The sequence below is a fragment of the Felis catus genome, chromosome A1 (assembly GCF_018350175.1).
Source record: "Felis catus isolate Fca126 chromosome A1, F.catus_Fca126_mat1.0, whole genome shotgun sequence".
Classification (NCBI taxonomy): Eukaryota; Metazoa; Chordata; class Mammalia; order Carnivora; family Felidae; genus Felis; species Felis catus.
The window spans coordinates 144,562,555-144,585,415 of NC_058368.1; the positions used below are offsets into that span (position 1 = coordinate 144,562,555).

General features: G+C 39.5%; 1 protein-coding gene across 4 annotated transcripts in view; it reads left to right on the top strand.

Moving 5' to 3' along the window:
* RASGRF2 (Ras protein specific guanine nucleotide releasing factor 2) overlaps positions 1-22,861 on the top strand; it is a 240,714-nt gene that overhangs the window by 117,232 nt on the left and 100,621 nt on the right. For 2 of the 4 annotated variants that reach the window (XM_023257887.2, XM_023257899.2), the window contains exons 12-16: positions 519-655; positions 9,452-9,534; positions 14,773-15,021; positions 15,647-16,035; positions 22,247-22,372. In XM_023257887.2, coding sequence (XP_023113655.1) covers positions 519-655; positions 9,452-9,534; positions 14,773-15,021; positions 15,647-16,035; positions 22,247-22,372 — 984 coding nt within the window. The remainder of the gene's footprint in view (positions 1-518; positions 656-9,451; positions 9,535-14,772; positions 15,022-15,646; positions 16,036-22,246; positions 22,373-22,861) is intronic. The other 2 variants (XM_023257908.2, XM_023257915.2) reach the window with 1 other exon arrangement.

Below are 22,861 nucleotides of genomic sequence, written 5' to 3' on the forward strand. Positions count from 1 at the left end.
AGACTTATGGTAGAATAAAAGGGTCTTATAGTTTTTATTTACTTATAGCTAAGGCGAGCTGCTTAAGGAGGCAGGAGAGATGCTGAGAATAAACTCCCTGAAGTCGTTTATATATGAAAAGTTCTGTTGAATCATTTAACCTGTGAGCTTCGTTAAAACCATCTTTGGGAATTCATGTTTTATTGAATTTGTCTCACGATAGTGACTTTTCAGTGGAAGGCAGAAAAGGAATTAAATTAGAGAGTTGTTGGAATTCTGTAGACTATGGAAATTTCAAAAAAAGAAAAGAGGAAATGAGTAGAAGGCAGAGATCCTAGTCCTGAGTAACCTGCTGACCTCAGCTTTTTTGTCTACTTATGAGCTTAGTAAAGGCTTCCCCTTGCCTAAGAAGTGCCATGTTGCTGAAATAAGATTCTGGACTTCAACGGACATCCATCGTATTACCAGAAGTCTGTGAAAGTAGCTATCACACATATTTTTATATTCACATCTAATTGGTTGGTTTGCATGTGTTGAAGCCAAAGGTTCTGGACAAGTGTTTGGACATCTAGATTTTAAAATAGTAGTGGAGCCTCCTGATGCTGCCCCATTCACTGTAGTCCTGTTGGCACCTTCACGTCAGGAGAAAGCTGCCTGGACGAGTGACATAAGTCAGGTAAGAGAGTGGCGTTTGCCATAAATTGTGATATTGTTTGTTTGTGTATGTGTGTGTTTATTTCACACCATAAATTTTGGGGGAAAGCTTTTAGCTATTTTATTTTTGTTAAAAAAATACATCTAGTTGCTGTGGACACTGCCATCACCACTGTGTATCTTGCTCAAGCTGGGATCATTTGTTGTTGTTTGTTTGTCTTTCTTTATAAAGCTAAAATTTACCTGAAGTGTGGTACTTGCATTTTAGTTCCTAGGCATTCTTGTACAGGCTGTGAATGTAATCACGTGTATTGAACGGTGTTAAAATTGCCCTGTTAGTAATAAATTCTCCAGCGACCTCCACTAGCTTATCTTTTGCTGATTTGTTTCTGAGGTAGAAGAATTGTGAGAGATGCAAAAACAGCTAACAAGGGCTCTGATGAGAAATCACAAATTAAAGAATCACATCAAAGAAGAGAAACTGTCTATAGTATGAAATATGAAAATGAGCTTTCCTGTATTTTATATTGAAAAAACTAGGAAACAGATTTGCTTACTTTTCCTTGATCCACAATGCCCAGTTAAGGGATTCCTGCATTTATTCAGAAATTGGAAATATATCAAAACTAGTCGTGATTGGGCTTGTACATTCCTAAATACAAGGTCCACATGATGTTTACTCCATTAGCCAATTTGGAGACAAATGTTCATGTAAGGATAATATTAACAGAAGACTTGGTAATTATCTTCTAAGTTGTTAACTCAAGGAAGACTGGGGCAAATGGAAAAAGCATATACTATAGATTCAATTGCCTTCTATTTTTCTTTTTTTTAGAGGTTTATTTATTTATTTGGAGAGAGAGAGAGAGAGAGAGAGAGAGAGAGACAGAGCACACGAGCAGGGGAGGGGGGGGGAGAGAGAATCCCAGCAGTCTCTGCACTGCCAGCGCAGAGCCCAATGTGGGGCTTGAACCTACAAACTGTGAGATCGTGACCTGAGCTGAAGTCAAGAGATCGACACTTAACTGACTGAACCACCCAGGCGCCCCACCTTATCCTTTTCTGAAGAGCTCATAGTAGTTTGTATATAAAACTTAGGTAAAAATTTGAGCTATGTCTTAGTTCTTCAGATACTTAATTTTTTCTGAGTGACTGAAAACTGAGGGAAAACAGACAAGGAAAGGAAAAATTGATTATTTTGATATGTCAAAGAGCTTTTTACAGACTTAATCTAGTTTGATCTTTATACTAGTATTCGGAAGGTAAACAGAAATATCAGTTCCATTTCACAGGTGAGAAATCTAAGGTTTGGAAGGCTAAGTATCTGTCCAAAGTTACACAACTCTGTTGAGTCATAAGTCATATCTAATCCATGTCTTTTATTGGCATTCTAAACAAACTCGACAAGAGTGCTAGATTTTTACTTATATATCCCCAGGACTCCTTTGATGGTGAATAAATAGCTTGAAGTGAAGGTGCTTCTTTTATGGCCAAAAAAGGAATGAAAACATGGGCTCTTCTATATTTGCATAATTATATCCTTGTGATTTATTAATACTTTCATTAGCTCTGTGCCGTATGAATTAATACTTTAGACTCTGTAACACATCTCTTACCTAATGAAATTCTGAATCATTCACTGATTCTATGACTATTTCTGCCAGGTATCTTGTAGGTATCAGAGATATGGTGATGGTCTCTGGTCTCATTGAGATAGGCAGGCCAGTAGGGAAGAAAGGAAAAGTGGACAGCTTAATGCAACACAGTTTTATAGGTGTTGGGAAGCCAAGATGAGTAGAAGACTGGAGAGAATATGAGGAGGCAAAGGTTTTTTTCCAGCTGCTTCTAGCTTCTACCTTATGATGTAACTGAGACTCCTAAGGTACAAAATTGATAAAAGCTCTAAATAACCTTACTTAGCGTGCCTGGTGAGGCATTGCTAAAGAAAGAAAGACCCTTGGGTGCATGGATGATCCTATGATTGTTTTTTTTTAAAGAAAGGATACAGTGCTTTGCCATAAGCATCCAAGTGAGTCTTTCTATTAAACTACATCTTGAGGCAGAAGTACACAACTTGTTCATATTTTTCCAAGTCTCTATGGCTAATATGTTAAGTCCTACTAGATGGTATCTATAAGTGAATTGGAGAATAAAGCTAACGGAAAGTTATATCTTTTTGAGTGACAATGATATAATTCATGAAATTACTATGTTTAATGGAACCTGTTGTTGTATGACTTTAACACATGTTATTTCATGTATTCAGCAAATACATTTTTGCAGTGATACTATATGCCAGGCACTGCTTAGGCACCTGTGATATGTCATGAACAAAAGAGACAACAACAATAAAAATTCACTGACCTTGTGTAGCTTACATTCTAGTGTGAGGAAGATTGAAAATAAACAATAAATGTACTAAATAAGTACACACTGTTTTATGTCAGAAGGTGATAGGACAGAGTAGGAAGGATTGCGTTACTGGGGGTAGGTGTGGGTCAGTACAGTTTTAAAATGGTGGTCACCTCAGGCTGCAGGAGACATCTAAACAACGACTGTAGCAGGTGATGGAAATACAATTGTAAATATATGATAAAGGGGAAGTCATTTCAAACAGGGGGAAGAGCCACTGCAAAGACTCTAAAGTAGGAGGACACTGCATATTTTGAAGAATAGCATGAAGTCAGTGTGGTTGAAATGGATTGTGTGAGAGGGACAACAGGAGAAGAGGAAGTCAGAGAGGTAACAGAAGTCCAACCAAGGAAGGCCTCCTAAACCAATGAAAGGGCTTTAGCTTGGATTCTGAGTCCAATGAAAAGCTCTTAAAAGGTTTGATGAAGGAATTCCATCATCTGACTTCAGTTTTAAAAGGATCTCTTTACCTGCTGTTTTACCTGCATAGACTGGGAGCAGAGGGCAAGAGTGGAAGTGGGGAGCTGAACGAGAAGGCTACTGTGATAATCCAGGTGAGAAGTCTTGAAGGCTCAGACCAATGGTAGGAATGGAGTTGGAGATAAAGGTTTTGATTCTGGACTCATTTTTAAGGTCAAACCAACAGGGTTTTATTATGGCTTATATTTGGGGTGTGAGAGAGAAAGAAGATTTAAGGATGTCTTCAGAGTTTTTGGCCTGAGCAATGGGAAGAATGGAGTTGTCATTAACAGGATGGGAAAATCTTCTGGGACAGGGAGATTTTGTGGTGAATTATCAGAAGCTTACTCTGGATATGTTCAGTTTCAGAAGGCTGGTAGACATTTGCATGGAGTTGTTAAGTAAGCAGCAGTCCAGCATTTAGGAGAGAGGTCTGGGTGGGAGAGTCTGTCTCAGTTAGGTGGTATTTAAGTCTGTGAGAGTATTGAGACCACCCAGAGAGTAAGTACAGATAGAAATGAGAAAAAGGCCATGGACTGACTGAGGAGTCATGGAGAACAGCAAGAGGACTGAGAAGGTTCCACTAGTGTGGTAGGACAGCCAAGAGTGTGTGGTGTCCTGGAAGTCAAGTGAGGAAAGTGTACCAAGGAGGGAGTGGTCACGTGTCAACTGCTATTAAAGGCTGAGTAGAACGGTGAACGCTCTGAGATACTTAGTGATTTTGCCAATACAAGGTTTGATTGGTGGATGGTAGGGACAGAGTGCTTCACTGTTGATTGAGCCTAGGTTGCTGCCAAGCAGCACATCTCAACTGGCTTTCTTCTCTGCTTGAAGCAATTTCATTTTATGGAGGAAATTATGTGCTATACATACATTGATGCTATTTGTCAGTCTCCCAAAATGTCTCTGGACAGATTCATTATTAATAAGACGAGCCCACTGAAAGCTTGAAAATGTACTATTTAATATTTTATTATGTATATGTAAAAATATGGACATAAAAAGGAACTAAAAATATTCTCAACACTCAGCACATTAAATTAATGTTTATCAAAGTATTTCCACAGATAACTATAGTAGAGTTGCCTGAGGGTTTTTGTAAACTTGCAGATTCCTGAGTCTACATTCCAGGCCCTCCCCCACCCTTCCCTGGGTTAACAACTCCACAGATCACTTTTGCACAATTAAATGAAAAAGCTCCACCCTGAAAATTAATGGTTTCCATCTCTAAACCCCCTAGAATCCTGTCATACAGAAATAATTTTACAGTTTGGCTCTCAGTGTATGTATATACATAATTTTCACATTTTACCTCATTTACATCTTTATTCCTGCATATTCTTCATATTGGTGTCTTCTAATAGCTACACACACACACACACACACACACACACACACACACACACTACCACATTAACATACCATTTTTCCAGCTTTTCCTAAATAAATGGATAATATCCCAGATTTTAGCATTAATATGTGATGTCATGCTAAACATTGTTTTACAGGGAGTTTCTTCCCCTATCAAAGTCCTTGTTGGCATATCTTCCCCACAGAGGGTAAGGTTGGTACAAAGGGTCTGATCACTTCCGTGATTTCATGATTCATGACTTGACAGGTTGCCAAAATGCATCATCTCACTTCATCATTGGCAAGATACCAGTGTAACTTTTTTCTAAGTTCTGTGCCAAGGTTGAGTTTTATCATATTTATCACATCTTCCTATTTAATGGAAAAGTGGTATGATTCTCTAGTGGTTTTAATTTACATTTCTATATTTATCAATGAGATTAACATTTTCTGCCATTTCTGTCTCTTGTCTGTTTATGCCAAATAGACATTTATTCATTGGAGCTATCCTTACAGACTAGGGAAATAAACACCTTTCAATTCAAATTTTGAATATGTTCCCCATTATTTTGTCATTTTATTTTTGTCACTTTTTATTTTGGTGGATCTTAATTTTTTCATGACTTGATTTAAAGCCACATTGCTAAGCTATTATACCATGTTATGCTAATCACATGTAGCTCTTATTTAAGATAATAAAGTAGTTCCTGAGTATTGATACATTCCCAGTTTCACATAAAGAACTCTTTACAAAAATTAAGACTATTGATTTTGCCAGGCCTCTTTCTCTGAAGCTGTAATTTTTAGAAGTAACAATTGCTTGAATGATTAATTACACCTTTAGTTACACCAGTAAGCCCATAATTAACTGTTGGCACCTCCAACAAAATGAACAAATGGCTAATGGTCTTGACCAATAATTCTTTTCCTTTTCATCTATTTATAGGGAAAAATTTGAGGCTGAGGATTTGACCATTCATTTCAATATAGTGCATTCATTTATGCTTGTCTTCCTGTCATACATAATGGTATATTAAACAGATTTGTCTATAATTATGGGTATTAACTAAAATGCAGAATTAAAATTCACCTCTGAGCTTGGTTTGGGCAGATGTGTCAAAATGCATACCTTGTGTAGACAAATCCATAGCACTCTCACATGCTTTCTCCCTTAAAATAGCTTCTCTGGAATCAATAGGGAATTTTTTACTTCAACATAAAAAGGTGAATTAAAAGAGAAAAATTGAATCTAACCTTTCTTCTCAGAAGAAAAAAGCATGGTGACACAGTAGACTACTGACCTTTGAGCAGGTATTGGCTTAAGCAAGATCCTCAAAAGACCTTGCTGGAGAAGTCATTTTCAACAATTGTCCAGGGACCAGTTGCTTCAAAACTACCTGGGGCTATTGTGAACATAAAAGTTACTCTATTAACCCTATTAATTTCAAGGTTTACTGTAATTCATGTAAATTTAATACATCCTTAAAGATATGTGACACCTTGCTTATCACAATTCTTCTTGAATGAGTGAAGTATATTCGTTTTCCCAGGGCTCAAGTCACTTTTCCCCAGCACAATTAAAAGACAGGCTTATATGGTCATGAATAATACCATGCCTTCCAATATAAATATATTCATACACATACTCATATTTATAAATTCTATTATAGTCTTAACTTTTTATGGAAGAGAACCCGTTCTTCAGTGCAGCATTATTGAAAGTCCCAAATGCAAGCAAGATAAAGACAGGATACTCTCGTTGAAATAGAGCTGGTGGACCCAGAGCCCCTGAGAGTTCTGTTTGTTCACACTCATGTTGTCACTGCACCCTGTCTATGGAGCCTCTAGGAAATGAAGATTTTTATTACATGGTCTTTTGAGTTGCGGTTCAGACTACATGTATGTTTTGTTCTCCTGAAACTTGAGTGTAAGTGAAATTTTCCTTTTTTTCTATTGAAAATAATAGTAATGCCTCACACAGTAAATCAGAAAGATTTATGAATGAGGTATGACACTGGATAATGAGATGGTCAAAAGTTATCACATAAATCTCTTTTGGATCTAAAATATTTATCTCAGGTTCCAATTCTGACTGTGTGGAGGACTGAGCTGATTTAGATCCTCTCTAGATATAAAAACAGAAGTGCTTAACATATAAAATTAGAATAAAAGGGCGCCTGGCCGGCTCTGTCAGTAGAGTGTTCAGCTCTTGACTTGGGGTTGTGAGTTCAAGCTACATGGGTTGAGAAATTATTTAAATAAATAAATAAATCTTTAAAATCAGTATAAAAGAAAAAAGTTAATACATTGGTTATATTTACAGGAATAAAAGGTAATCTCTGGTTATCAGAAATACCAAAGAAACTTAAAATTAGAGTAGAAAGCTTATAAGCTGAAGACGTAGAGGCCTGAGAATGATTTTAGACTGAGTATTGGTCTCAAGCCCAAGGGGTTTTAACTAAAGAGAATGAGAGGCAGCCTTGGGCCCCTTAAAGGAATTAAGCTCCCTGTTTAAAGCCTAGATTTTGGAAGAGTATCACAACTGTGAAATAAGAACTCAAAACCTCTTCCTGTTAGCCCAAAAAATAATTAAGGAAGTTTGTCTTTGTTTTGGGTTCTGAGTTTAAAAAAAATCTCCTTTGAAAAAAAATGAGTGTGTTTCCAGCCTATAGATTTGAAATTTAAATGTATCGTATTCACATGGTATGAAAAATCCAAACTGAGGAATTAATGTAAAAGCGGTTTTTGAGACTCTTGAAATCCTAAGACTTCTTGGTAGAAGCATACACAAAGTTACTCCATTAGCAACACTTCTGCAATTCAGGGCTCATTACAGTGTGCTCAAAATCAGAAATCACAAGTCTTGTGAGTAAATTATCTATTTTGAGAGAGTCAGAAGCACAGTGAATGATAGAATTAACACTGCTGGTGACAACTTGGAAAAGACTGTAAAATAAGAATGTTTAAAATATAATAAAGCCAGAAAGAAAGAGAGAGAGAGGGAGGAAGGAAGGATGAGAGAACGAGAGAAAGAAAGAAAGAAAGAAAGAAAGAAAGAAAGAAAGAAAGAAAGAAAGAAAGAGAAAGGGAAGAAAGAAAGGGAGGAAGGAAGGAAGGAAGGAAGGAAGGAAGGAAGGAAGGAAGGAAGGAAGGAAAGAAAAAGATTACTATGTAAAACGGACCAGGTTGATCTGTCAAAGAACCAAACAGAAAAAAAAATTTTTTTTTTAACGTTTATTTATTTTTGAGACAGAGAGAGACAGAGCATTAATGGGGGAGGGGCAGAGAGAGGGAGACACAGAATCTGAAACAGGCTCCAGGCTCTGAGCTGTCAGCACAGAGCCCGACGCGGGGCTCGAACTCACAGACCGTGAGATCATGACCTGAGCCGAAGTCGGACGCTTAACCGACCAAGCCACCCAGGCGCCCCGAAACAGAAAAATTTAAACATGGAAAATATAATCCTAAATCATCCTAAAGCTGTTGTTTGTGTAACTGTGCCATTTGCTTAGAATGTTAAAGGAAACTGAAGTAACATTGTTCATTTTCCACAGTTTTCATCAAACACCATCTCTGTCCTCTTGTTTCCTGTGTTGGTTACCCAAGCGGCAGCCTCACTGTGCTTTAGAGATATTAAAAATGAAAAATGAAAAATGAAAATCACTTACCTCACCTCTCCCCTCCCTGTCTGTGTGTGAGCCCTGTCCTCCAAAAGCACTCTTTCCCATCCCCTCCCCCACAATACCAATCAACGTCTTCACGCCATTTAACTACAATCATAAATCACTGTATGGTAACCTAGTAACTAGAAATATTTTCTGATTTTAAAAATTGCTTAAATCTTTTTTCATTTTCTATTTTGTTCAAAAGGAATATGTGTAATTCAAAATAAATCCTTCTTTAACCCTTCTCTAATTGCAAAGGGAAATTTTAAGTTGATAAGGCGTAAGTAAACAAGACAGAGGAAATTAACAAAATTTCCTGAGTTTTCCTCCTGGAAAGAAAAGAGTAAAAGATAAACAGGGCTTTATGCATTCCAGAGCGGGAGAAATTACACAACGCATCCTCATCAAATCAACATGGTGCCAATAGAAACTGCTAGAGACACTAGTAAAATGGGGGAATTTGTTGGCAAAAAAACCACCTGAGAAGCAGGCACAGAGCTTGCTAGTGAGACAGAAGGTGAATTTCATCCAAGAAAGCCATTATTTTTACTCAGCCTGCCCCAGACCACCCTCGGGCAGAGAATGAATATCGCAGAGGCTGTTACTGTCGGAAGGTACAGACCTCTCAACTAGTACAGCTACTGACAGAGAATAGTGATGATGTGACATCATGGCCAGTGTCCTTAGGAAATACATTTCAGGAAAAAAAAAAAAAGCCTCTATCTCTATCCTCAGGTATTTGCCAAGTGCACAGTTCTGGTAACTGGGTATTGAATCTGCTCATCAGTGTACAGTGTTTACCTGTTGCTGTGTGTGTGTGCACAGATGAAATAAGAAACTAAATTGTTTTCATGGCTATAAACAGTTTGGAGAATATATGCTCTGCCTAGGTTTTCATGTGGGTTGTAATTGTTTATTTTTTAATTTCACAGTGTGTGGACAATATACGGTGTAATGGTTTAATGACTATAGTATTTGAAGAGAATTCCAAAGTTACTGTGCCACATATGATTAAGTAAGTGTGATAATCCTTTCCCTTACATTTTAATCAAGATCAAATTGGTAGAGAACATAAAGCCCTGCAAAAATATTGCTTCCATAGGATTCTGCTACATTTTGTGAATATGTTTCTTGGCAGTAATGCAATAATTCATGATATGCTATTATAAATAATACGACTATCAAAATGGGTTTTCAAATTCATAGTTTATTGATTCATAGCATAGAAAAATGTCTTTTATACTGTTACATATGCTTTCATTCAGGAAAAAAACCTATTGAGGTTTTCAAGCACAATATAAAAAGTTGTGACAGCCAGATGTATCCAAGGGTCAGAGGCCGGATCAAAGTACGGCAGATCCTTTTGGCATCTTCCCAGCTGGGTATGAATCATATTACTCAGATTTGATTGTGGAGATATGTTTAGATTCCAAAGACACTTGACATGAATCAACTGGCCTTTCCATGGTACCATCTGCTGTTCCTTCTATGTGGATTTGCCCAGGGCTGTCATCATGCTATTTGGTTAACAAAATATATCCTATAATTTAAGGTGATCAATAGGGAAATGGTAGTTTAAAATGAGAAATTATATCACTGACTATGTGCCATTGTTCTCTGAATTAATGCTTTTGTCTCTACATACTTTTTTGTTTCCAAATTCAGAAATTGTTTCAGGAGTATTTTGAAGCTGACCAAATTGTTCCCTGTTCTCATTGTTTTGGTTGTTTGAGGTCCAAATTCCTGTTATATCTTTCAACAAAAGTTACATGAAACTAAGGAAATATTTGTGCTCTATGCATTTTTAATGTGGGTTTGTTTGGTTTTTTTTAGGTCTGAGCCGTTTGTCCTAAGGCAATAAATAACATTAATTTTCCTCTATCTAATAGGTAATAAGTGTAATTAGTACCATCCCCAGAGTACAACTTTTAGAACTTACCAATTATTTTATTAGATGAAGGCAGAGTACATTATACTAATGCCATAATTACTACAGAAAAATATAAATTATAAAAGAATGATAATATTTTAAATTACTGGTCAAATTTAGAAACATTTTAGGTAGGATCGTTTTAAAGCTCTAGGGTGAAGATTCTTTAAGCGTTTAGTTTTATAAGGTTTTGATTTAGTATGGTTTCTTAAAACCATATTAGTTAAAAATGTGTGATGCTAAGATAGAAACAAAGGATGAAGTATTAAAAGGTCCAAATTGTGACTTAATTTTTATTTTTTATAACTTCTTTTAATATTTATTCATTTTTGAGAGAGAGAGAGAGAGGCAGAGAGAGAGGCAGACAGAGGATCTGAGGCTCTCTCTGTGTTCACAGAAGCAAGCCTGATACGGGGTTCAAACTCATGAACCCCAAGATCAGGACCTGAGCCGAAGTTGGATGGCCAACCGAGTCACCCAGGAACCCCGTGATTTAATTTTTAAATTCACATCATTGGGTTAGAGTTATTTTAATTTTCTACCACAGGATTCTTGTATTAATATTTCACAAAATAGTGTATGTTCCTTTTATCCATTTTTAAAAGTACTTTCTTGAAGGTTAGACAGCCATGAAAGTCCCACCTGCTTTAGAATGAGAATATGTAAGTTGGACACTGCAGCCAAGTCATAAGCTCCTAAAGCCCTAGAGCTACTTCACACGTGCTATACGTACAGTTTGTTGACTTTTGAAATGAATACAGATACAAACTTTAGTTTTGTGCCTGACTGGTTATGGCACAAACACATATTCTGTCCCCTGTGATGTCCGTTTGAGCTTGGTAGACGCATCCACAGAGTCACTCCATTAGCACCCATGTCCAACCTCATATGTGTAACTACTTCACGCACAGACCAGGACTTCCCTGCTTTTGGGTGTACAGAGTGACACTTGAATGAGCAGGAACTGCTCTCCTGCTAGAACAGAAACCTGGATCTCGGGCTGTAAGGATTTTCTATTAGAATCACAGATGTTTTGATGACCATCTATACTATTCTAGATGTATTCCCAAAGCAGAGTAATGTCTCATCTATTTATTCCTTACTTCTCATCTATTTATTCCTTCCATTGAGCCTGGTTCTCCTCAGTCAGAGGAAAGAGGATAATTTTCCAATTTCCATTCCTTCTGATAGTTCCATCTGGGGCTCTGTTCTACCCTAAATTCTGTATTGGTGCCTCCCAAGTGCATACTATGAAAAAAAAAAGACATTTTTTTGAGTTAAAAGAAAAACTATCTTAATTGTGTCCACTTGTTACTGACATGGCATCACTTTGCAGGCACCCACTTCCTTTTAAAACCTAAGTAATTATAATAGGTGATTTGGGTTTGGTGTCTCAAGATTGCATTTTTAAGTGTTTACCAAAATGGAGTTGTTATTATCACAGGAGGCTTAAGTAATGCATTATATCTTTCTTGAGAGTCCCTTAGGAAATAAACATTGTGTTCAGTGTAATAAAAGAAAATTAAATAATTTCATAATATTTAATTTATTTTCTTTTCTTAAAATGAAAATGTAATCATAATTTTGAAGGACAGTGGTATAATTAGTTTTATTTTAATTTTGTATTTTCACAACATACTTTTTTCTCCCAGTGTTTTTGTTGCTGTTTTTAAGTAGGCTCTATTCCCAACGTGAGGCTCTAATTCACGACCCTGAGATCAAGATTTGCAACGCTCTACTGACTGAGCCAGCCAGGTGCCCCATTTATTCCAGTGTTTTGAGTAAAGTAATTATGGTTAAAAGATGCAAAGCTCAAAACTAGTATTAGAATGCAAAATTATGACATTTATTGGGTGAAAATAGCCCTGTAAGTGGTGCTTTACATTTTAGGGTAGGGTAAGGTAAGGCTTGCTTCCTTTTAATAATAGTTGACCTCACCTTTCTTAGAAAATAGAGATTTTTAGTGGGAAAACAGTAGGAGGAGAAAGTGATTACCTTGATCAGCCATCTTCTGGACAGATTGACTTATTTAGTAAAGTTCTAAGGTCTTTTTACTAATGAGAAAATTAAGAACCATAAAAGTAAAGTTTATAAAGGGTCACATAGTAAGTGGAAAAAAGAGCCCCACGCTATTTTCAAGAATCTCAAAAAAAGCACTTTTGTTTTTTAGAGATCAGCTATGTGGCTAAAACAAACAGACCACCCTTAACTTCCTCAGCAGGGGTAAGCTGCTCATTTAAAATGCTCTTTCGAGCCTGCAGATGAAGTACTTTTGCGTGCACCCAGCATACGTTGGAGTGGGCAATTTCCAAAAGCAAGCTAAGAAAGTTATTGATTCCATTTTATTTGAAAGAAAATAAATATATAATTTAAAATCCCTCCAAGTGCTGAAGGGGCTAATTAAGGGCACTCACAACAAGCGAACTGATTCTCAGCAAGCACTTGCCTCACTGAACGTTCCTGGCCCTGCAGCATGTCCTTTAATCAAGTGGTGAAATCCAGGACTTCACCGATTCACTGATTTTCTGAGATGTGGCAGTGGTGGGAAACAAGGAGTTCCGGAAGGGAATGCGAGGGCTCTGGGCAGTCCTAGCAAAGGGGTGCATTTCTTTGAGCCCCACTTGGATTCAGCCTCTGCTTCCAAGCATGTCCTCTTACAAGCATGTCTTCTCTGTTGGCTTCTTTTGCCCTTTCTAACAAATGTGTACCACGGGCTGAGGGCTCTGAGCACAGCCAAGGATTGTGAGGGCTGCTGTGTGCATCTTCCCCCTGGTGTGCTCATCCACCTGGAGAGGCTGCTCAGGCATCCAGGAAATCTGGTAGGCTTAAAGAACAGCCAGATGGGAGGTTTTATAGAATAAGAAAAAAAATAAAAAGCAGAGCACTGCAGGGGGCAATGGTGGATACTGTTCATGGAGAATCTCTCCCATTACTTTTTTTTTTTTTAATGAAGACACTTTTAACACTGCAAAATATTGCAAAATAATGAAGACATAACGATTCACACAATTTATGGATCAAACTGTACTCGTAAAATGGATAGCCTTAAATGCATTAATAAGCCAGGAAGAATGAAATGAATTAAGCATTCAGTTCAAGAAGTTACAAAAAAAAAAGAAAAGAAAAAATAAGCTGTTAAGAAAGTGTGGGAAGAAAATAATTAAGAACAGACACAAATACATTAAAATACAGAAAAACAGTAGAACTGGTCAAAAAGCCAGTTCTAAAGGGAAAAATACCTAATAATGTAATCTGTTGGTCAGTGTAGTTAAGAAAAATGGGGGGAAGCACAAATGCTCAAAATTAGAAGTGAGGAAAAAAATAACCACAGATATAGCAGTGTTATCTGTGTCTCCCTCCCCCCTTCTATCGGTCTGTGGGAAGAATGTCCCCCATGGCTTAAGTTTTCAGCACACTTCTGATATTCTGATTTAAGGGTATAAGCAATGCTCCTCCTATATAGGGCTTTTGGCTTCATTTCTCTAATAAAACTTGATTGAACTAGGGAGAAAGGTGAAAGCAGAATGTACCACCCCAAAACATGCTACTTGGGCATATTGACTGAGCTGTAGGCACTTGAAAAATAGCAAATGCGGGGAACTCTGACCTCTTCTTATTTGCGTAAAGACAGATCCTCCAAAAGGCACTCAATTGTCATAAATCCCCTCCCTGAGAATTTCATCAACCAGGGAGGATTGACTTTTATTATAGGGGAGGAGACAAGGAGTCAATATCACACCTAGATGAACTGTCCCCAACTATCCTACCTCCCATCTAGTCTCCTAAGGGCCCAGTCATCTTTCCTAAAAATCATTTACTCTCCCCTAAGAGGCCTACACCATCTCTCCCCCCACCCCACCCCCCAACCTTTTCCCTATTAAGATAGTATTTAAACCTGAATTCTAAGCCACCTCTGGAGTTGCTCATTTTTTTCCCGGTATCTCCCATGTGTACATGAGGTATGCATGTTAATAAACTTCTGTTTGTTTTTCTCTTGCTAACTTGTCTTTTATTACAAGCGGTTCAGCCAAGAACTCAGAAAGGTTGAGGAAAAAATATTTTTCTTCCCCTGCAGAAGCAGTCCACAGAGTGAAATGAGTTATTATTACCTTCTCCACAATTAATTCTGACCTTTCTAAATTATAATGGCATATTTGATGTTTTTATAGCCCTGCCTGTGTAATAAGTCATGTCAACGTATTTTATCAACTACAACAGGAAGCCCACGTACATATGTGTGTGTGTTTCCGAATACGGAAATACTCAGTGGCTGAGAGGAAGCCATGTCCTGGTTTTGTTCTTATGTTCCTGCTTTGTGTGTAGGTCTGATGCCCGTCTTCATAAAGATGACACCGACATTTGCTTTAGTAAAACACTCAACTCCTGCAAAGTGCCCCAGATCCGCTATGCCAGCGTGGAGCGCCTTCTGGAGCGGCTGACAGACTTGCGGTTTCTTAGTATTGATTTCCTCAATACCTTTCTGCACACCTATCGTATTTTCACTACGGCAGCTGTGGTGCTGGCGAAACTTTCCGACATATACAAGAGGCCTTTTACCTCCATCCCCGTCAGGTAGGCCCAGGATTTGCCTGTCCTGAAAGTTTGCCCCCTAGTCCCTGGATCTCCGTGCAGATGAGCAGTTGCTCTGCAGAGCAGGATTGTCTTGCCTGGGAACTTACACACCCCACCTGTAGCAGGGGTGGGTGGAGGTCACAGAGAGTTCTCCAGGGACGAAGTTGAGAACCCTAAATTCCCTGTCATCTTTGCCGGCTCTGTGATTACTTGGAAGCTAACTCCATTGTTTTAGGCTTTCCTATTTTTTTAATTTTTTTTCTTAACAGTCATGCTTTTCAAACTTTAACATGCATAAGAATCACCCAGGGGTCTTGTTAAACTGCAGGCTGTGAGTTAGCATGTCTAGAGCAGAGCCTGAGTTCTGCATTTCTAACAAGCTCCCCAGAGATACCAGTGCTACTAATCGTTGGACCACAGTTTGGTAGTAAGGGATTAGTCAAGGCCTAAAAAAGTGTCTGTCTTCCTTTGCCAAATGTGTGGTATATAGGTAGTGTTAAATGAAGACAACAGAAGTGCCATGATGTTGTGGCCTTTTAATGTAGAGAGTATGTTCTTAAATAACATCAGGGGAATCGTTTTCACTTGGCTACAATCTGTTAATAGCTTCTGCTCTTATTTTTAGGTCATTAGAATTGTTTTTTGCTACCAGCCAGAACAGTAGAGGTGAACATTTGGTAGATGGCAAATCCCCACGCCTGTGTCGCAAATTCTCTTCCCCACCACCACTGGCTGTGTCCAGGACGTCCTCCCCAGTGAGGGCCAGAAAGCTGTCCTTGACTTCTCCATTGAACTCAAGGATAGGAGCATTGGACCTGACCACCTGCTCAGCGTCCAGCAGCCCTACCACCACCCACAGCCCTGCTGCATCCCCACCGCCGCACACTGGTAAAGTACCGTTGGATCTTAGCAGAGGCCTTCCTTCTCCAGAACAAAGCCCGGGATCTGTAGAAGAGCATGTAGATAATCCCCGCGTGGATCTGTGTAACAAGCTAAAACGAAGTATTCAAAGAGGTATTATCCAGCTGCCACACCCCGTGTTTGCTGGCCATCTGCTCCCCCACCATTCCTTCTAGAACCCTAGATCCCTTTCTTTTTAGCCCTCCCACCTCCCTGTAGAAAGTAGAATGAATACAATGGCTAGTTAGAAGAGAAATTCCTGTAAGTCACTCTAGCCTATATGGAAAAGAGAGCAACTTAAGCTGTCCTGAGATCTTCTACAGTAAAAGGCTAATTATAGTCAGTTGTGTATGGAAGAACAACGTTATCTGAATGGTGTTATTGGAACATTCTTCATGGAATTTGATTAAGGCTGGTTGGATAAAGAGCCTAACATGATTCTCTGTGTAGAGGTGAATGGTGGGCACTCTGTTCTTTGAGCTTGGGCCTTCCAGAGCCTTCTGCTCCAGTGTCTGCCTTGAGTATCTGTACAGCTTCCAGCCTCCCCTGCTAAGGATGACCCAGCCTGGAAACATTAAGATGGCTTCTTTGGTTTGGTTATTAAGGCAGTGCTTCATATTACAATAGGGATATAGGGAGAGAAATAAAATATGAGACAGTGTTCACTGTCCATGACAGCCAAAATGTGTGTTTTTTTTTTAAAGTGAATTAGATGATATGTTTTCCTGATTAAATTCTCTAATGATTTTCTATGGTACTTAGATTAAAGTACATTCTCCCTCACAAGGCCTCCAGATCCTATGAGACTTGGATCGTCTCTCTCTCCAACCCCTGTTCCTATAATGCTCCCTCATCTACTAGGATATAGTCACATGGATTTCTTTTTGTGTCTCAGTAACACATCAACCATCTCTGCCTCAGGGACTTTGCACATGATTTTCCCTCTGCCTGGACAGTCTTTCTCCATGTAAGCTCCATAAGATCAGCAAGTTGTCTGTCTTGTTCATCTCTGTACTCTCAGTGCCTTGGCCAGTGCCTGGCTGGTAGTAAATTTTTGTTAAATGAATGAACCAAGCAAAACATTCAGTGAACTAAGAGTCCTGTGTTATGTCACCTTGTCTTCTGCAGCTTGGTACATGTAGGGGTCAGAGGAAGTGATCCTTGTTGCTTTTAGTGTTTCTGTGATGAAAATAAAAAAGGTTTCATAGCCAATTAGCAAATAGCTTTTTGTTTTCTGAATAACTTATTTCTTTACTGATAACATAAAAAAAATTGGGCATTTAATCTAAGATCACAAATTTCAAGGAGGATCACCCAGATGGAAGCATAAACCCTTGCTTTTCAACCAGCTTAAAGCTTCCAAGTACTTCTTAGCTCAGATAATTTAAAAATAAGCTTCCCGAGTGAAGTACTTAATGGAATTTTAACTGGATGGTTGTCATCATCAAAAGTAACACCCTCTTAAACAAGAAATTCTTTAAATTGACAAGTTAGCAACTAAGGAGGAGGAAAGAAGGAAGATAATTAAAAAGTCATTAGAACAACAAGCTTTGGTAGAATCATGATGGATTCTTCTCAGGAATAATGAGGCAGCGCATAAACTGACAAGTGCATCTGGGGTTTGATCCAGCCCCAGTGCTTGGGAACCTCTGTGGAGAGTGTGACTGAAGGAAATTTATCACAGACCTGGGCAGGGTGCCCTGGGAAGTACAGGAGTTTTCCAGAATATGGGAAGTTCTGTTCCTTCCTTTATTGGATTGCAGTAAATAGGAGAGGAGAAGTTTGGGGCTAAGTCTGGATTCTTGTGTTATTTTGAGTGAGGAGAGCTTTAGGAATAAGCATGTTAGTGTCAGACATTCATGGATCTGAGGTTGATCTAAATACGTGCCATTGTTCTAGAGGTCTTGAGTCAAGCTGCCCACTGCCTGCTGTGGTTAATCCTTCCAGTTTAACTTGTTGCCCACAGACTGTGACATTGTTCCCCGACTTCCCTATTCTGGTCTTCAGAGCCCAAGCCCAGGGTGTGTAGTGATGGTCCAGTGTCATACAAAACCTGTTTGCCCTACTGTCTAGGATGGAAGTGTGGTTACTGGTAGGAATTAGCAGTTTTTCCCCTGGATCAAGTTAGACTCAGGGAGACCAAGATAAATGAGAAAGAACTGGATCAAGTTCCTGAGGAAGGACACTGACAAAGTCTGCAGAGGCTGGTTAGTACAGATGTTGGACTGAGGTACGATCATTGTTGACACAGCTAGTGGCAGCTGGAGAGCTTGTCATGTGGCAGCAATGATCATTTATGACCAGTGGCCGAAAGTGGAGGACGCCTATGAAGAATGGTGTGGTAAAAACATTAGGTTCTTTCCCACATTAGAAAAATAGCTGAGGGCTTAATGCCCCTATTTTCACTGGATTTCCCCCAAACAAATGATTTGCAGTTAGATTTTTCAGGAGTTAGTTTATCCACGTGGTTCGTGAGTTAGAAATGTCTCATTGTTAAGTGCAGAGCTGCTCTCTGGGTGATGGGGAGGTTCCAGGACTGCATCACATGGGGCCCATAGCACTTGATGAAGTGCCCTGCAGCCAGCCTCTCCTCCAGAGAAGTCAGCTCCTCTCCCCTCTGTGTTTCTTGTTCACATCCGCTACTTGTGCACCCCCTTATCACTCACTGATCGCCCTCCATTCCTTTCACACCACTTCTTTACATCTTTATTTCTTTTCCCTTTCTGTAGCTGTCTTCTGATTACTCTTAATGTATTTACTTCCTATGTTGTTCCCACTTGTTCCTAGTAAGTAGTTAAGGTGGTAGTTCAAACAGGAACATGGTACAGCTGGATTAAAAATAAAATGCGTAGGAAAATCAGGCAATGAAGAAAATTGGATGAAGCCAAGGGTATGGTTGGTGAACAGTGAACACAACACTGTGGCCTTCTGCAGTTCCTAGAGTTGCCCTGGTTTTGGTTCTGAAAGTAATCAATTACATGATTCATATTGAAACCTAAGAATAGACTGGTGTACAGGCACATTTTTTCTTGCTACTGGGACTGGAGAACAGTTTATCCTGTGCATTCCCATAAAGGAAACATTGTGAGTAGAAAGCTCAGAATTAACACTGGAGGCCAGGCAGCTCTGTGGCATTTTTCTGAAGAGGTGAAACAAAAGAATCATAGACTTAGATTTTTCTTTTATTTTGTATTGGTAAGTGGGCAATATTGGCCATGAATAGCCCTAAGAAAGTCATGGATAAAATGCTTTACTTCAGAGGCACCTGGGTGGCTCAGTTGGTTAAGGGACTCTTGATTTTGGATCAGGTCATGTTCTCACGGTTCACGGAATCGAACCCCAAATCGGGCTCCGTGCTCACATAGTGGAGCCTGCTTGACATTCTCTGTCTCCCTCTCTCTCTGCCCCTCCCTCCCTCAAAATAAATAAATAAGTTTAAAAATGCTTTACTTCAGCATCAGTCTGACACGTTCTGTGTGTGTGTGTTTTGTGTGTGTGTGAGTGTGTGTGTGTGTGTGTGTGTGTGTGTGTACACGATGTCTTTAGAAGCCAAGAATGCTGCTGTGTTAACTCCTCTGTCTAGTCTTGAAAATTCTAATTGGCAAAGAAAAGGGAGACACTGATCTGTCTTTAATTTGAAAGATGTTTGCATGTGCTTTGCATAATGTTAACACTTAAAACAGTTGGCAAACTTGAATAAGAATCTCATGCCAACAGTTTATACATTTTTGGCTTTTCACTTCAGGATACAACTCCACACAACCTCATTCCGTAATACAGCTTCCTCCATTAGGTCCCTACTGAAGCCATAGGTCTCTCTCACTAGATCAGCTAGACAGTTTTGGGGTATACCACTTGCAAAATGCAAGTGACTTTTGTCTCGTTTTATTGCCATTGCAATGATAATGCCAACCTCACAGTATTTCCTGGCAAGAGAACTTCAAATGACATGAAGGGAAAGAAGAGAAATAGGAACTGTCCTTCAAAGTGAGCAAGACGATGAACTTTAGAGGGGAAAATAATGCACTTTATTTTCCCCCCAACCCAGTCCCCAGATCTGTTCCAGGCTCACTTATTACCCGTTAGTGCCCTCCTTTCTTCCTATCAGGCAGTCCCCACCATATTCTACCCTTGCTTTTTCTACAAAGTGCATATATTAGCCCAACTCACATCTGTGTTCCGCTTGATGGTGGGATCTCAACAAAAATCAGAGCAGAGGCAGGCGCAGAGGGAAAGGTCACAGGACTGCTCACTGTGTTTGGGATTCTTACCCACCAGCGTGCACTTGGGTCATGGCTGTGCAACCTAGTGTCAACGTTTGCAGAGCAGTCCGCATCGCTAGTGTCTGTTTCTGTGTTCTTAGCTTGAAAATTGCCTGCCTGTGGGCTGAAAGTGCTCCCAATTTTAGCATTTGTTTTGAGCCCACATCTGCCTACTCGTCTTGAAAGCAAAGCTGTTTGCATGGAACTTGATTGAAAGTGAACATGCCAGAAGGAAATGCTTCTTTCCCCCACCCTGCTGGCATGGATTCTTCTCTCTCTAGCTGCCTGTTTGCTTACAGTGTTATTCTTCGCTTTCCTGCTCTTTCAGGGCATATTCGGAGCCTGACCATCTCTCTCACTGGGAAGTTTTTTGGGTTCAGTGTAGCTGACTAAATGATTTTTTCATTTGCCTCAGAGGAGTGAATGGTTGAATCAGACCAAGGACACGTATTTGATATTCTGCTTGCTCTTGCAAAACAGATGCCTTCCATTACTGAATTTTGAGGGAGTTATTTAGAAAATAATAAAACTCACAGCTAAGCACTGATTTTTTGTCTGTATCCTGCATCATTGCCAGCTTTACTGTAATTATGTCATTCAGGGAAAGAGCCTAAGCATTTCCCTTCCCTGGCCCCTTTCTGTTTCAAAAGAACAGAACTGTGGCCGTATTTCCAAAGAAGTAAATCACATGCAAGAAGTCGTTAGGGATTTTAGAAGGGTTTATTGAGTGAAATCTTGAATGGAATGGCAGAGGGAGCTGAGTTGAGAACAGTCCTGCTGATGGGGGGGGGGCAGGAAGAGGGGATGATGTGAAGTTAGTGGAGGTGACACAGCTCTTAGTGGTTACCGAAAAGCCCAAGGAAGCAGAAATACAGAAGTTGCTGGAAATTTTTGAAATTTTTGTAGTGCTTTTCCATGAAAGAACATCCACAAAGTTGTAGTTTTACCTGGTTAATAAGCCAGTGGGAGGGATACAGAAACATCAGTAATAGCCTAATGTGACCCTAGAATGATGTGCCTTTTATTCAGAGGATCTTAGCTGCAGTGAAAAGGCTCAAATGATCTTTAACTCTCCCCACAGTTCATTCTAAAAATTTCCACTTGCCTCCTGTTGACCACTAGCTTTAGATTGGGGGTATCCAATGGAACTTTCTGGGGGGACGGAGATGCTCTATATCTATGTCGTCCAGTACTGTAGCCACCAGCCACGTGTGGTACTGAGCACTTAGAGTATGGCTGGTGCAAGTAAGGAGCTGAAATAGTAATGTAACTTCAGTTAATTTTGATTTAAATTTACCCAGACACACTTAGCTAGTGCTAACATATTGGACAGTGCAGCTCTCAATCCTTAGGAGTCCCCAGAGCTTCTTGGGAGCCACATTGGTAGAGATTCAAATTTTAGTTGGCTTAAGGGGGCAACCCAAGCAAAGAATTAGATGAAGTCCCAATTTTGATCCCAGTCTGATACACAATCTGGAAAAGTCCCTCTTCCCCCACTCTTCTGGAAGGCAGGGAACCCACAAGATATCCCCCATTTTTTAATGTTTACTTTTATTTATTTATTTATTTATTTATTTATTTATTTATTTAATTTATTTTATTTTGAGAGAGAGAGAGAGAGAGAGAGAGAGAGGGAGAGAGCAGAGAGAGGGGGAGACAGAGGATCCCAAACATGCTCTTCACTAACAGTGGGGCTTGAACTTACAAACTGAGAGATCATGACCTGAGCTGAAGTCAGACACTTAGCCCACTGAGCCTCCCAGGTGTCCTTCCCCTGGTCTTTTTAACATCCGCTGTTGTGTTGGATAGAAAGGACTGGGTAGGGTCAGTCAGGTTCAGCAGAGTCAGCAAGACAGGGATAGAGAAGACACTGCATTTAGATTTAGTGACATTAGCACTCTGCCAGGAGGAATGACTTGATTTCATATTAAAGCCCTTTTAAAATGTAGACTAATCCAAAAGGCTGTTCTCCATAACGAACCTTTGTGTTTCTGTGCATAACCCTGACAAGGAGGTGTTGAATTCATGGCCTTCTTGTTAACATTCATGCTGTTTTCAAGCAGCTGTCCTAGAGTCTGCACCAGTGGACCGAGCAGGAGTGGAAAGCTCCCCGGTGGCGGACAGCTCAGAACTTTCACCTTGCCGGTCACCCTCAACTCCTCAGCACCTCCGCTATCGTCAGCCTGTAGGTGAGCTCAGAAAGGGGGCGTGGAAATATAAAAGTGAAAGATGGTTTCTAGCTTCTAACTTTTTCTTTCGCCTTACTGTTTCACTCCCAAAATAGTTTTTTAGTCTCAGTTATGAAAATTCATTGGAAGCCAACAATGTCAGTGTCAAGTAGTGGAGTAATAGATGATTAGAGAATATGTCATTAATATAACTAATACTGTCTTGACCCCATTATGGCATTGCACTGTATCTGGAGTAACATGAATCAAGAGGCTTGTCCTTAGGTGATAGCTAGTTGAAGAGTCTCCATGCTGGTTTTATCAAAATGTTCCCAGAGCCCTGATACCTTGTCATAAATCCCAGTGTACTCTATATTAAATAGGCTCACCTGGGGCACCACAATGCGTGGGGGACCTTATTAAGGTCCAGTTGCATGGGGCCCTAATTATCATTATTATTCACGTGGTAGAACCTGGTATATTTTCTATAGTTACGAAAATTATAAAGCG